The sequence below is a fragment of the Nannospalax galili genome, unplaced genomic scaffold (genome assembly GCF_000622305.1).
Source record: "Nannospalax galili isolate Female #2095 unplaced genomic scaffold, S.galili_v1.0 scaffold901, whole genome shotgun sequence".
Classification (NCBI taxonomy): domain Eukaryota; kingdom Metazoa; phylum Chordata; class Mammalia; order Rodentia; family Spalacidae; genus Nannospalax; species Nannospalax galili.
The window spans coordinates 1709167-1724762 of NW_008344555.1; the positions used below are offsets into that span (position 1 = coordinate 1709167).

General features: G+C 43.0%; 1 protein-coding gene across 1 annotated transcript; it reads right to left on the reverse strand.

The window, feature by feature from the left end:
• Positions 1-5181: 5181 nt before the first annotated feature.
• Positions 5182-6839, reverse strand: Gpr101 (G protein-coupled receptor 101). The gene has a single exon (XM_008840709.1). It carries the CDS (start codon positions 6837-6839, stop codon positions 5316-5318), a length of 1524 nt encoding a protein of 507 aa, XP_008838931.1. The 3' UTR covers positions 5182-5315.
• Between the last annotated feature and the right edge of the window lie 8757 nt (positions 6840-15596).

The window sequence follows — 15596 nt, forward strand, 5'->3', positions numbered from 1 at the left end:
ATATATCCAACCTCTGGTAATATTTTTGTTCTCTATAATAAAATAATCTCAGTTCTTTTTGCAAATATATTTAATCTACAACTGTAACTCTTCAAAAACCTGAGCTGCAAACCCCCCCTTCTCCCCCAAAAGAATTCTCAATGCCTCTTTTATCAATGCTGCATCTTGTCTAAGACAGTCAAAGAGAGAAAAAAAACCGAAAGCAGCCTTTTCTAGGTTTCAGTAGGTACTTCTATAGGAGGGCAGGGATGGTCACAATATGGATCTACTAGATGCATATTCTCTTAGCTTCTTGGTCAGGTACCGGTTCCTGTGTAGGTCTTGAAGCTGTAGTATTCTTTTCATCCTGTTATCAGGACTTCAATAGCCTGTCCTGGGGTCCTTGCTCTGTAATGGGGAAAGGCATGTCTTCTTTAATTTTGCATTCTATATATTGAATTCATGGAAAATTCATACCAGTGCCAAGTGTTTTGTGGAGAACTGCCAGCGAGGACTTCAGCCAAGATGATTAATCAATTCACATTGATGTTCAGTTGTACCAGAATAAGTTCTTGCCTGTCATATACCAGGGGTTTAAGGAGCAAAAGGCACCACATCCTGCCTCACTACCTTGGAGCTGTCTTACATATTCTGTAGTATGCACTTTTTTAAAAAAAGTTTAAAGAAATGTACTATTTTCTACTTCAGAAACTGACCAAGGTGTGGGTCACATAGAATACTGCGTGCATTTTATTAATTAACTTTACATATACATAGACTCACTAGCTATGAACACACACAATCTACTGTCTAGCACCTTATCTCCAAGAACACACAATTTATATATAGTTATAGCTTACATTTAGAAGAAATGCCACAAAAGAATACAGCACTGACACAGGACAAAAATATCAAACTTTGAACATGAAAATCGTAACAATGAAGAGGGGAAAATTCACTCAAGTTTGAAGCACCAAACTAAAAACAATCTTATTTTTCTCATTTTTGAGCAAAAGAGATATAGAAATTAATCCTCAGATGCAGTAAACCCTTAAGTGTACAAGTTACTGTGTTTCCCCTTGATGTGTATACTCGAGATATGGAGGCTTTGTGAGGCAATGATAGAACCACCTACTCCTATTGGCAACTTTCATTTTCCTTGAGGATTCTTGTACTACTAACCAAAGAGTAGTGAACTTGCCAGTGATCTGGCAGTGGCTAAGTTCAGTGTATTTTAGCTCGCCTAGTTCTTCCCCTAGCCAGTTTTGTTGCTTATAGCAGAAGGGTGCTAATATACGTGCCTGGCATTTACCATAGAGGAAGATATCATGTGTAATTGGAAAGAATTTAGGACGAAGGTTTATCTTCTTTAGGAGTTTTAGGCTATGGTCCATTGTTTCCAGTTCCTGCTTCTGCCTCCTCATGCCCAAGTTTGGGGGTAATATGGGGCTTTGGGAGGCCTAGAGTAGTGAGAGAAAATAGAGAAACAGGTAAGGAGGAAGAGTGTTAAAAGCTGGTGACTGACCAGACTATCATCTTGGCACCCTGGCTAGGAGCCAATTGTCCCTTTAATCCTTTCGTTTGCTCTAGAAGAAAAAGGCATTTTGCTTAAAGAAAACTCTCCTGGCAGCCTGGGGTTCATCTTAAAGAGGAATTCAACAGGAAAGACAGAGTTTAAATTTTTTTTTTCAAAATATGGAGGGGGGTATTTATGAGAAAAAACTACAGTTCAGTTTATTGAACAGTTCTATTGATACCCCTGTTTCATCCCAACAACCTTGAAGCATTTTTATTTTACAAAAATTCAAAGTACCAGGAGATACATAATTTTTTTTCTCTTCCAAATGGTGTGTTTTAGATACTTTAAAAAGAATTTTTTTTGGTGGGGGGGAAAAGTCTTAAGAAAGTAAACCTCATTTAATCACATAAATTATTCTTCAGGTAGCACGAAAAAATTTTCTGAAGTAACTTTACCTATCTTAATTGGCTAATTGTGTATAAAATAAGGCAGTGTTAGGCACCTTATAATTTTATAGGTAAAATATTTTTTAGTGTCTTTGCTGAAATAATTAGACAGTATCTGTAAAACTGAATATGCTCTTAAGTTACACTGGGTGATTTTTTTAAAAAAGAAATGGGGTGCCTGCTTTTTTGTAAACTCTTAAAAGACCTTACCTGCGGAATCTGAAGTAGGTATCCCACCATCTCTAAATCAGTTTGGAGTTGGGCAGGTGACAGAAAAACACCTTTAATTCCTGGTCATTCTTGTGATTCACTTCTCTCTTTTCTTCTTCCATGGACCCCCCCCCCCCCAGGTCCCTATGACTCTGTCAATGCTAAACTTGGAAGGGATGAGGACTGGATGGGTACACAGAGCCCCAACAAGGGCCAACACAGTAGAGGGAATGGGAGTGAAGCAGGTGAGGGCAGTGGACATGGTGGCAAAAGGTAGGCATGAAGCCAGAAGTGCAGAAGACTTGCCAGCAGGTGATATTTGTGATGTCTTAGAGAAGATTCTTCATAAAAAAGTCACAGAAACTCAAGGTTTCTTGTTACTGCCTTCCCAAATTTGTTGAAATTGGTGTATTAGTCAAAACACCTGTGACTCCTTGGCAAACGAGACGCCCTATTAGTCTTAAATAAGGAAATCATTAAATTTAAAATCACATCATTTCAAAGTCTGGCTTGTCTGGCCCCCATAATTTAATGGGATTCTTTTTACTGCACGTATGAAAGACCTTGGAAAAAGAATACATCCTTTAAAAACATTTGGGGAAAGCTATTGCACATGATGATCTGTTAGGCTAATGATGACTTTTGTGTGCTTTCATATTTTTACATACCAAAACTGTACATGCAGTAAAACCTCATTAATTCATAGTTCTTCATTCAAAATAGCACAAAATTTAAAGCAGTTGCTATCTCCAAGCTAACCAGAGGCCCCATTGTTCACTATGAGGAAATGCCATCAAAGCAGAGTATGCCCTTAATTCAAAGGTCTTCACCGTTGAAGAATCTAATTTGTCAAAAGGATGGACAGTGACTAAAATAGGGAAAAGTGGAGCTGCATAAGGAGAAAGCGAGTCTCAGCACCCTGGAGGATGTTATGTGTGTTGTCAAAAGGACTTACCACACTTGTACAGGTTCTGGTTCCATTTTGATTTAGGATTTTGGCAAACAATTTTCTCTGTTAACACTTTGAAGGGGTTGAGCTTTAAAAATAAAATGAGAAGTTCAGTTTCAACAAAATGTTGCAAACACTTATACTTGAAATTCTGTTTCCTATCTGGGTAGATAAAACATTTGTACTTAAAGGACAGGCTATAGCCACCTTGAATTCCTCTATTACAGACCTGTAAGGCAAAACCCTTTCCCCCACAAGAAGACTGAACACATAAGCCACTTTACCCAGGTATCCTTTAAGGACAGATCAGTATAAGAGTTTAGTAATAAATCAGTATAAAAACTATTTTATTAATACTTTATAAATTTTTATAGAAAAATAAATGGTAGTGTGAGAGTGAATGTCAGCCTCCATGCTTTGTCCAAAATTGCCAAATTCCATAATATTGGAGTTGAAATTGATAAGGTTTTCATGGACATACTGATTTGACAGGTTAGTTCAGTAGAATTTGGTTCTATCTACTCTCCTACATTCTGAACACAGTCCCACATTCCCACGCACACTTATTCACAGCCATTTACGTCTCCCCCTTGAGAAGCTCATTGGAATCTGTGAGGAGGAAGAGGCAAAATATAAATGAGCCAGGCATTTATAGAAATGAAAAACTGAATTATAATAAATACAAGGCAACCACACAAGAATGGGAAACTCTGAATATGGCCGTCTTTTACATACCCACCTGATTAACCATTTTAAATAAAATACTCCTCTTCAGTCCCCACATTAACAGTGGGTATCTGCTCCAACAACACTGCTTACCAGTTTTGATTCAGCGTTATTTTTTCCTTAGAGATGTCCTGTGCTCTCTGAAATACATAATTATATCCTTGCTCAAACGTATTTTAGGACTTGATATTTGAAATCTTCCCTTGTGTGTTTGCCATAGGGATGATTTAGGCGGTACAATGGCTTTTCTCTAAAATTACATATTTTAATAGTAATAATTGATAGGATATGTCTGACCCAAATGCTTTGACTTTCACTTTGGAACAGGTCAGATGTTTGCCAGGTGTTGTGAAACCATCCACTGTGTCATTTATGACCCTTACATTCTCCCTTGTATTTGTGCCAAGAATTTAAAACTTTTAGAGAGCCCAGGTTGAAGAGACTGTGCATGACTGGAGGAAGGAAAATGTCCATCCCCATATGGGGAGCCTATTTCATGGTTATTAGGTTACAGAGAGAAGAGACTTATTATGAACATATAATTGATTGGTAGTGTGAGATTTAAAGACCTTTGGCCATTCATACTCGGAGAGCCAAACTCAGTCACAAAGGGGAAGTAGTAAAATGGCACGATTTCTTTCCTGTTGTTAAATAGGAGACAAAATGTTTTAGTGTCACTTGACAATTTTCCACTGGCACAAAGTCAGTCCCAGCCCATGCATAATCCCAATGAGAGAGGTAGGGGAGAGGAGGAAGGAAAGAAAAAAAGAGAGAAAGAGCAAGAAACACACAACTGGTTTTTCCAAGTCTTCTTTTGAACCATCTCCCCATTTCACGTATGCCCTTTTCTGGATTCCTTTAGAGGTTGTAGAAGGTTTCTTGATATTCTAACTGCATGATTCCCCTCTGTCCTGGTTGGAAAAATAGTCTTTGCACCATGTTGTGCGGCTCTTCAGTACAGAAATTGGCTCATACGTTGATCAGTCCACCCAGTTCTGCTTTTTGGGCTCCACAAATGATTCTGTCAATTGCTTTTCTTTCAGTTGAACATAATTTGTATCCCTGGAATATAAGTTCCTGACATAAAGGCCAAATAGTCCTAACATCCATAGGCAACACTTTTACTTTCCCTCAGAGCTAAAGCTGCCAGGTTGTAGCTCCGGGGAAACAGGCAAAATACCAAGAACAGTTCTGAAATGGGTAGCCCTTGTTTTAAGAAATTTGGAGCCTAATAATTTTTTTGTGGAAAAATTTCAGTCCAAATCCTGAAGTCCATGCTTTGAGGGCCTACACCTCTGAAGGAAGATACCAGTTCCTACCTTTTCCATATAATCATCTACCTTGTGGTGGAAAAAGATGCATGTGCAACACCTTTGCCTGAAATGGTATGGGTTGGCATTAATGAGATTGTGGGTGGTGCACTGAAAAGAAAGCTGCTCTTGTTTTTTGTCTTGTGGACAATTCAAGGTTTGTCTTAGGACTAACTTTAGGGTGAAATAGCTGATTCATGGGAGGGGATAATCTTGCCTTCAATCCCACCGTCTGTGCCAGCTTCGGTTCCAGGCAGGTCAGGGTGGCTGTCTTCTTCTGGGGGCTTTTCCTTGCAGAATAACTTCCTCACTATATCCTGGACTTCCTTCTTGATGGTCTTGTGCATGTAACCATAGATATAGGGGTGTATGCAGCACTGCAGGAAGAAAAGCCAGATTATTATGGTGATCACCCACTGGGGTACCTTCGTTTGGACATCCACCCAGAGGGCCAGTACTGCTAGAAAGCAGTAGGGCCCCAGAGACAGCACATAGGAGAAAATGATGAGGAAGATCACTCTAGCAGCTTTGCACTCATAGCACCTGGGCAAAGGAGGATTGCTGTTACTGTTTCGACGACTGGGTGGCAGGCTTGCTGGGATGTTCACTGCCTCGATGTCATCCTCATTGAACTGGATCTCATCCATACCAAACTCAATGTCATCTTCACCCACATCAATGTTGCACTGATTGACCTCTAAGCGGCTCCTGTCTGCCTTCATGCTGCTCTCTCGAACTTCAATGCCGACTTCCTTACCCTCCATGCTGTCATTACTGACCTTCTCACTGCCCGTGGCCTCCAAAATACCCTTGCTGACCTTGACCTTCATGCTGCCATCCTTGGCTTCCATGGGGACCTCTTCTACCTTCATATTGCTCTCTTTGGTCCTGGCCTCACCTTCATCTTGGTAGTGCAGCTCATTCTCATCCTGGCATTCATCCCTCTTCATTACTGCCTGTTCATTCTCATTCTTCACACAGTCTTTGACCCTCACCTCCAAATTGTGGCTCTTGGCATTGTACAGCAGAGCATGCTGCCGCCGGGCTGCACCGAACACCACAGAGTAGCAGGCAATCATGACAGTCAGTGGAATGACGAGGAAGGACACTACACTGAGAATGGTGTAGGTTGGGCTGGTTCCCCAGATCATGGAGCAGAAGGCATTTCGCTCATCAAAACCAGCCTGGCCCCAGCCATACAGGGGAGGGGTGCTCTGCAAGATGGCCATAATCCAGGTGCCATAAAGGAGCATGTAACCACGGCTGTGGGTCATCTTGGATGGGTAGGAAAGAGGGTGGATGATGGACAGGTAACGATCTACTGACACCACCACAATGGTATTGACACTAGCAAACGCAAAGAGGTGGGTGAGGCTAACCAGGGCAGTGCAGAAGTGGCTGTTGAGAGGCCAGAAGAGAGGCATGGAGGTGGCCACCACCCAGGGGGCCACAAGAGAAATCTGCAGCAGGTCAGTGACGAGGAGGTTAAAGATGAAGCGGTTGGTCACTTGCAGCAACTGGGGCTTGCGATGCAGCACATATGCCAGGATGATGTTGGCTACAAAGGACGCACTGAAGAAGATGAGCAGTACAGTGGAGCGGATGATACCGTGAGCCAGGCTAATAGGCATCTTGGAAAGGGGCATGCACGCTTGGCTGCTGTTGTTTTCACGTGTGTTGTTGGCGCAGGTGGATGTCATGGCAATGATGAAGGGACACAAGACAGGGTGCAGCTCGGTGAGTGCAACAGTGGGCAGCGAAGGGATGCACAGACTGCACACTCTCTATACTGAGGACAAGAGAAACGCGGGCAGGGTTAGTGCTTTGTAGAGAGAAGCCTCTGCACCCAGCAGCATTGCTACAGGACCCCTCCTTTGGACCCCTGCGCAATCTCAACACCAGTCAGAGCAGTTTCTGGCTGCTTTTTGGACTGTACTCTGGCAGACTCACAGCCTCCAGGTCTCACACTTTCTTCCTCTGGCTTGTCCCTCCAGCCAGCGCAAGTGCGAGCACTCCCTCAGGTCTCCTCCAGGTCCTGCTAGCTCAAGTGTGCGCACTCCCTCCTGTCTCCTCCAGGTCTTTAGGTCCTGGAGGCTTTTTTTATTTGCTTGTTTGTTTTGGTCTCTTCTGCTGTCATTCCCACCGACGCATGCGTGTGCAGTCTGTACCTGTCTATTTATGATCCTAGGTTTTTCTCTCCAGTGTTTTGCTAGCACGCGTTGCCTATATCTCTTGAAGTATGTCTCTATTTCCACTGATGCTGTCTCATCCTGGGCTCTCCATAGTCTGATTTTCAGTCTCCCACCTGCATGTGCATAGTCTGTGTCTGGTTGATGCTGTCTTCTGTGTGATACACCTGTCTCTCCCTCCCACTCTCAGTTTCTCTGTCTCTCAGTCTCGGTGTGTCTTTTCCACTAGCGAACTTTCTCTGTAGCTGTGTGTGCTCCCCTTCTTCTTGGGTCTTCTTTCCAGTCCTGTCCTGTCCCCCCATGCCCTGTCCCCTCCATTCCTCTCTCAGTGGATTTCCCTGACAGTCTATCCATTCAGATTTCTAACACACTGTTCAGTGCCCCTGACTCTGTCTTCCTGTTTCCATCTCCGTGTCTCTCCAACTCTCTTGTTCTCTGTCTTTCTCGGGTTCTCTTTGTGTGGCTCCAGTCTCTCATCAGCACCTGTGTGCCTGCTTTTTCCACTTGTCTCTGTCTGCTTTTACTGTTTTTTTCCTGGTGCCCAAGTTCTGTGTGTGCCCTTGCTGACTCACCTTTCTGCTGGTCTCCAGCACTCTACTGCCTGTCTCACCTGTCTCTGAATCTCAGGCGATGTCTCCAGATGTGTACCGTGGTTGGTTTCTCTGTCTCTCATTCTTACCACACCAGTACCAATGCCAAACTCTCTGCATCTTTGAGTACAGTAAATCTCAGTCTCAAGTTCCATCATTCTCCAACAGCCCCTCACCTCCATTTTCCTATGGCTGGATGGATCCCTGCCTGTACCTGTCTCTGGGCACTTTATTTTGCCATAGAAACCAGTTGCCTCTTTGCCCACCCTGGACTTTTGGTGGATAAAATGTCTAATTTCTCAACAGTTTAGCACCGGCTGGAGCATGCCAGGAGGATGCCCATCCCAGTCCCCCATATCCGAAATTCACCACATTCCCTGTGTTCTCCATCCAGCTAGTTGTCTCTGCGGCGAGGTGAGGGATGGGGGGGGGGCGAGCTGAAGTGAGGCACAGTCTGAGAGTGGCAAAGAGTGAGAGAGAGAATATGAATGAATGAATGAATGAATGAGAGGCAGAGAGAAACTGAGAGACCAGTTCGGGATAGGAATCAAGGAAGAGCATGCAGGAGTGTGAGAATGAGATGGATAAAAAGATATGAGAGAAAATGGGACAAGAAAGGAAACAGTGGCATAGAGAGATGAGACAGGAAAAACAGAGAAAATAAGAAAACAGGACGCAAAGCAAAAAAAAAAAAAAGGATGAGGGGAAACTAGAAAACTGGGGAGGGGGAGAGAAAGCGAGTGATAAAGTATCAGGGAAACGCGACGGTGACAGGACATCCCAGGCAAGGCTAGAAGGGGCGTCACCAAGGGGCTTCTGTACTCAAAAGCTTAGCAACCATCTGGCGATGCCAGACGGGGTGTCCCTGCTCAGGAGGTTTGGGGCCCACTGGACGGGGGGCCGCGGAACCCGGAGTGGAGGGTCGGCTTACCTGTTGCTGCTGGAGACGTCTCGCCAGGGGCGTGGAGAGCCGATCCCTCGGGGCTCGCCGGGCTTGTCTGGCCACCTTTAGGGGCGCAGAGGGCTGCGAGCTCACACCGAGGGGCGGGAGGAGCGGGCCCAGCGGGAGCGGGGCACAGAGCTTGGGCCAGCACGTCCTACCGGCGCGCAGTGCTGCGAGCTCTCAGCAGGGGCGGGGGCGCGCGGCGTCTTATGGCAGCGCCGAGCCCTCACCTTGCGGCGCCCCCCTCCCCTCTTTCCCCGCCCCCGCTGGTGACGCAGGAGGCCATCGAACCCCGAAGAGCAAGGCTGGCCGCGAGAGAAGCTCGGGTAGGGGGGTGGGGGTGCGAGGAACTGAGGGAGGGGTGCACTGCAATAAACGCACACAGATTTTGTCACCCTGCGCCCCACCGGAGGCACGGAGGCACGCAGGTGCTCATACACTGGAGTCATCACCAGGGCTAATGTTCTTGCAAACCTGCGGCCAGGTCGTGGCCCTAGAACTTTACAGTCCTTCCAAAGAGAGGGTAGCAGACTCTGGCCTTGACCTCTGAAGACCGCCCTTCTAAGTATGAACTGTGCTTGGGTTCAATGGAGGAATCCTGACTTTGATGTCAATATTTTTTCATGAATTTCTGTAGCTTCTAATAACAGCTAAACAGCAGTGTTTTACCTGTAGATTTTGGGATCATTACATCTAAAACTAGCTAATTGTTTATCCGCACAATTTTAAGTCTCTTTGCCAGTCAGTCTCAGTGTCCGTTCCTTCTCTGTGTTTCTCTCTCTCTCTCTCTCTCTCTCTCTCTCTCTCTCTCTCTCTCTCCTCTCCCCTCTCTCTCCTCTCCCCCCCTCTGTCTCCTACTCTGCCCCAACCTTTCCTGTCCCCTCCCCCCTCCCTTACCCCCTCTTCCCCTCCGCCGCTCCTCCTCCCTTCCCTTGCCTGCTTCCCCTCCCTCTCCAGTTCCCTGTCCCTTTGGCTCCTGCTTGCTCCTCTGGTCCTTCTCCCTCCTCCCTCCTTCCTCTCTCCCCCTTCTTGAGTTCCCTGGTCTTCAGTCCCTCCCTCTCCTCCTTCTCCTCACTCTCTCCTCCCTTCTCCCTTTTCCTCTCTTACAACTCCCTCTCTGTTTTCATGGAGGGGAGGATGTAGCAGAAGGTTACCCCAGCTTTGTGAGATAAGTACTGCTATTATTTTCATTTTGTAGAGACAGAAGCAGAAGCCAAGAGAGATTACTTGCCCAAGTTGAAGTAAATATTGCATCTATTCTATTAACTAAGACATTTTTGCCTCTCCAAAATGTGTTTAGCATAAAGCAGGCCTGAGATGAGGATCTGAGACAGTGTCTCCAGTGGATCAGAGATCATTTTCGTCTATCTTTCTAGGCAGGAGAGAAGGAGACAGATGTTCTCTAATATTCAGGGGTTTGTGGACAAGGATAGGGCTGCAGGAGACAGCTGTATTCTAATGCTAGGAAAAAAGAAGCTATGGTATGGTATGGCACAGGCGGAGCCTGAGGTATCTTGAAGGGCAACCTGGGAACTTTGGACCTTATCTTGATACCCCTGGAGAACTGCTGAAGACTGATTTTATTATAAGCAATTTCAACCATACACAAATATAATGAGAACAATTAAATAGCCATCATGATCCTATCACTCAGCCTGAATAATGAGACTTGTTTGGTCATTCTTTTCCATTTATATTTTTAAAGAAGAGCAATGTGATGAAGCCTCTGTCTTTCCATGGTCTCCTAGGATCACGGTTTGGGTGGGGGCAGATGGGGTATTGGCTGGAGAAAAGGCAGAAAGCATGCTGTCATAGGAAAAGTCAGGAAGGCTTTAACAGGTCACACAGAAGATGCCTAGCAGAGTCTCCAGGAGAGACAAAATTAACATTGGAGAGAAACCAGGGCCAGGAGGTGTTGGAGATAGTACAGGATGAGCACAGGACTGTGAGTTGGCTGATGGGCTGGATAGAGATGCCCCCTCCCCTTCCCATCACCCACCCATGGGACTGGGAGATGAGGCAGGTATATAATCATGTCCCAGGATGCTCTTTGGATTTCAATTCTGTGTTTGCTTAGATCATTTATCTTTTTCTGCTAGGCCCGATTTTATCTTTCCAAGGTTGAATGGTAAAAAATTGGTCATTTTTCCTGGAGACAGTTTCCATGATAATCACTCACAGTTATTAATTCCCAGCCTCATGCTGGCCTTGGTGCAGAATCCTGGGTGGCACGCACTGTCAAACAGCAGTTGGTTCAGACTTGATTATTTTACAGTTGGTTGGGAGACAGTCAAGCTGCTTTCTCCAAGTGGTCAGAGACAAACTCCAATATTTTCAGACCTTTCCTCCTTTTTACAGGGGTTCTGACAGTGCCCTGGACTGCTGGGAACCAGCAGGGGACAGAGAGCAAACCTTTGCATACATGTCAAAGGTTGATGTTCCTGGACCAGCTCATGGAGTCTGCAGCTGCACTCTTGAGCATGAGAGCTGAGTGGGATGATGGGGAGTGGGAGGAGAAACCTGGGTGGGGTAAGGCCTCAGCAAAGGAGGCAGCCTGCCTTGCCAGCATGACAAAGCAAGAAGCCAAGGAAATGCAGGAGAGAAACACAAGCCACTTTTCTCTCCAAGGAGATTTAGGATGCCTAATCCTCAGGTGTGTCTTACTACTCCACACTTGAGCAGAGTTTGTGTCATTGAATTTCAAAGATATCTAAGTATCAGCAACCTAACATGGAGCATTGGAAATGTACTGAAGAAAGTACATTTGACTTCCAGCCCAGGCAGCTCTGACTTTGATGGCTTGAAAGAGCCCTTCAACTAGAAAGCTTCCTTAGATTCTGGGGAGGATATTTGAAATGAGGTTGAGAGAATTTGGGATGATGACTGCAGAAGTCACAGAGCCCAATTCCCAACTTCATAACTCAATAGCAACAGAAGTGCCATTGGGATAATGGTACAGGCTTGGAGTTGAGGGCAAAAACCTACTAAATAGAAAGGGCCCTAGGGCCTAAATGCAGTCACAAGTTGTGACACTGGTCAGCAGTATGACAGCCTCCAACTTGACAGGCAAGCAGCTCCAAACTGATGCACTAACAGCCAGAAGAAGGAGGTTGGAAGGCCTATGATTTGGCCGGATATTGGTAATAATAATAATAATAATAATAATAATAATAATAATAATAAAAAATGGGTGCCAAGAGATCTCTAAATACCTGCCACATACCAGGAATTGTGCTCATTATATTTAATCATTGAGGAAATTCTTGTATTTAGGGATTAATACTGTAGCTTTTCAATCCACCATATCTTGCATACCATTAAAAAAGGGGGGGTTATAAATTCACCTATGATTTCAAAGGTGCTAAAATGTGAATTTAATTATTAATTCATTATAACTATATGTAATATACTACAGTACTAGCTTTGTCTTTACAGAGAAGTTCAGTAACTTATCCAAGATCACACAATGAGTAAGTGTTAAAGCTAAGAGTTAAAATCTGTTCTAGCTGATTCTGAAATGGGTGTTTCCTAAGCTGTTTCAAGGAAGGATTGAGAGGCAACACACAAATGCTTCTTAAGACCTAGTCTAGTCCGGGTGAAAGAGACTAGGGATCACTAGACTTGTGGGAGTACAAATGCAGTTGTAATGGTAATGACTTCTTTTTGTAGGGAGCCAATCTAAATTCTAAGTCACATGCCTTACTTAGCAAGTTCACAATAAACCAATAGAGGAAATATATTGTTTTGTTCTGGAGTGCCTGCCATGGGAGCATTTCAAAATTTTCAGTGTTGTGAGTTATTCTGGTAGTATTTACTTTCAGTCAACTCCTTGGAGTTATGTTTGCAAAACTCAATGGAAATTAAATACCATCTGGATGTGAGATAATATTGTCCATTTTGTGGCATTTGGAAGCATAAATTTTGGGTTTCAAAACTATAATCTATCCAAATAAACTGGGTTGTAAGAGAAAAAGAGTATAAAATCACTGAACGAATTAAAATGAAGGGCAAAGACTTGATTTTTCTCCCTTTTTTTTGTGGACAGCTTGTTATGTGACTTTGGGAATATCCCATTTTCTTGATCTTAGTTCTATAATCCATCAGATGAACCTGGGAGAGGAGAATGTGGTTGAGGATCCCATATAATCTTTACAAATCCTATCAGCTTATTACTTGAAATTCTTACCTACTTTCTATTTAGTATTATTAAAAATCCAAAATCTAGTATAATCTATTCTTTTTTAATGGGGCGCTAGATCCTGCTTCAGGCCATGAAAGTATAACAGGAACCAGATTTATCCTTCTACCTTAAGCAACTCAAAAATACATGAAATATATGAAATTATAGTTGCACATTTGGATAACATTGGTACAGGATAATGATCTATTAAGGAAAAGAAAGAAGTGAGTTGAGTTCTCCAGTTGATGTAGTTTGTGACCTAGAGCAAGTTTCCATGAACCCCAAACTGAACCTGAGCATCTACATACAATTGAAGAGACAGGCTGTAGAACGAAGTACTAGAATATAGCTACCCCTAAAAAAGTAGGGGGAGTGATTACTAGACCTCACACACAAGGCTGGGAGTAGCTTGACTTTTCAATTGTCAGACAGAAGAAAAAACCTTTATAATATCCAAGTATCCTGGACTGAGTGTTTAGAAGATCATTGCCTAAATAGCAGAGGCCAATGAGCCTTAGTAGTTTATCTCCAACATAGTAAGCTTGAATCAAGCTTTGAAAGGCTTAAATTATTTCTAAATGACATTATTGCAGTTCCGAACAAAACTCACCAATACTGAAAGGAGTATTTAGCACTCAACAAGGTAGAATTCTTCATACGAAATCTAGGAAAACATTAATAAGGTATGCAAAGTGTTAAAATGTATGTCATAATGCAAACAAAATCCTTAAGTAATAACAAACATAGATGAAAGAATTGGCAATGACATTAAAATAACTTCAATTAAAAACTTTATTTTTATTTTATGTGAATGAGTGTTTTGCCTGCATTATGTGCAAGTGTACCATGTACGTGCAATGCCACAGAGGCCAGAAGATGGCCTCAGTTCCCCTGGAACTAGAGTTAGACAGTTGTTAGCCACAATGTGGGAGCAGAGAACTGAACTTGAGTCCTCTACAAGCACAACCAATGCTCTTAACTACAGAGCTGTCTCTCTGACCCCTAAAATAGCTTTTTAAAAAGTATGATTCATATGTTCAAGAGAGGAAAATATAGGAATGTTAAGGAGACACAAATTTAAATCTTATAAAGATTAAAAATATGATGCCCATGATGAAAACATATTGGATAATATTATTAGTGTGGAAACCATTGTAGAAGAAAAGATTAATGAACTTGAAGACAGCAATAGAAAATATTCAACATCAAAGAGAGAAGAGAGAAAGAGAGACAAATGAGCAGAACAATATCAAGACAGGCAATTTTAAGAACCTTAATGTATGTGTCATTGGAGTCCCAGAAGGAAATAGGGAGACAAAAACATAATTTTAAGAAGCAATGGCTGAAAAATTTCCAAGCCATCCCAAGGCAAACCATACTGCATAATTTCACTTTAACTTCTCACCATATATTTAATGAGTATTCAGAGAAACTATAATTCTCATGCACTTATTTGGAGTGGAAAATAGCACATTCATATTGGAAAATACTAGCTAATTTGAATAATGGTAAACATCCACCTACCATATAATCCATTCTTTCCACTTGTAAGAGAAATAAAAATATGTGTCCATGCAAAGATGGAGGAAAATGTTTATGATATCTTTATCTGTATAGATTAAGTCCTGGGAGGAATCTTAACATGTATCAAGAGGTAGATGATATATCCATACATCAAAATGCTATCCAGGCAATAAAGGGAACAAATTCTTAGTATACACAGCAGTGGATAAATTTTATGATAATTATGCTGAGTGAAAGAACCAAGATTCAAAAGAGTACACAGCGTATGACTCCAGTTATTGTAAAATCCCCAAATTGTAGCTAAAGTGACAAAAGGTAGATCAATGGTTGCCTTGGGATGAGGGATGAGTGGAAAGAAAGAAGGATCAATTTAAAACAGGAGAGATATTACTTGCTGCTCTTACAGAGCACCTGATTTCCAGTACTCATGTCAGGCAGCTCAACTACCTGTAACTGTGTTCTAGGGGCCCTGACATATCTTCTGACTGTTACAGGCACCTACACTCAAGTGCACATACCGCCCCTCCCCCCACAAAAATACACACACATAATTAAAAATAACATAGCTCTTTTTTTTCAGACTTGTGCAGTAACCACTTTTTATTTTATTTTATTTTTTATTTTTTTTATTTTTACACCCTCTTCCCAGATAGCACCCTCCCATAGCCTCCCTCCCCCCACTAGATCCCTTATACTCTGATATCCTTGCTACTGTCTTCTGTGTTGTCGGCACCCCTAGCCATTCCCCACTACTTGCCCTTCTGGTGAATCTAGTCAGCCTATCTAGAGGTCTTTGCTTTAGGAGGGTCAGCTGTTCCTCATCTAGCAGTAATCAATTGTCAATATTCCTTTGGATAAGATTGGGGTCTGCTGTTCATTTTCCCAGTTCTATGCTGGGTTACTATCTAGGAATCCCTTTGGCCACCCTGGCCAACAACTCAAAAGAAGGGATGGCCTGTCTGGCATTGTTGCTTGTTATCTAGCCTTTAGCTATACATATGGGCTCTTATGAAATTATATTGGCCCCTTTA

Excerpts from the sequence above, each read along its gene's own strand:
- Gpr101 (XM_008840709.1), bottom strand. The coding sequence starts at position 6,839 with ATGACATCCACCTGCGCCAACAACACACGTGAAAACAACAGCAGCCAA.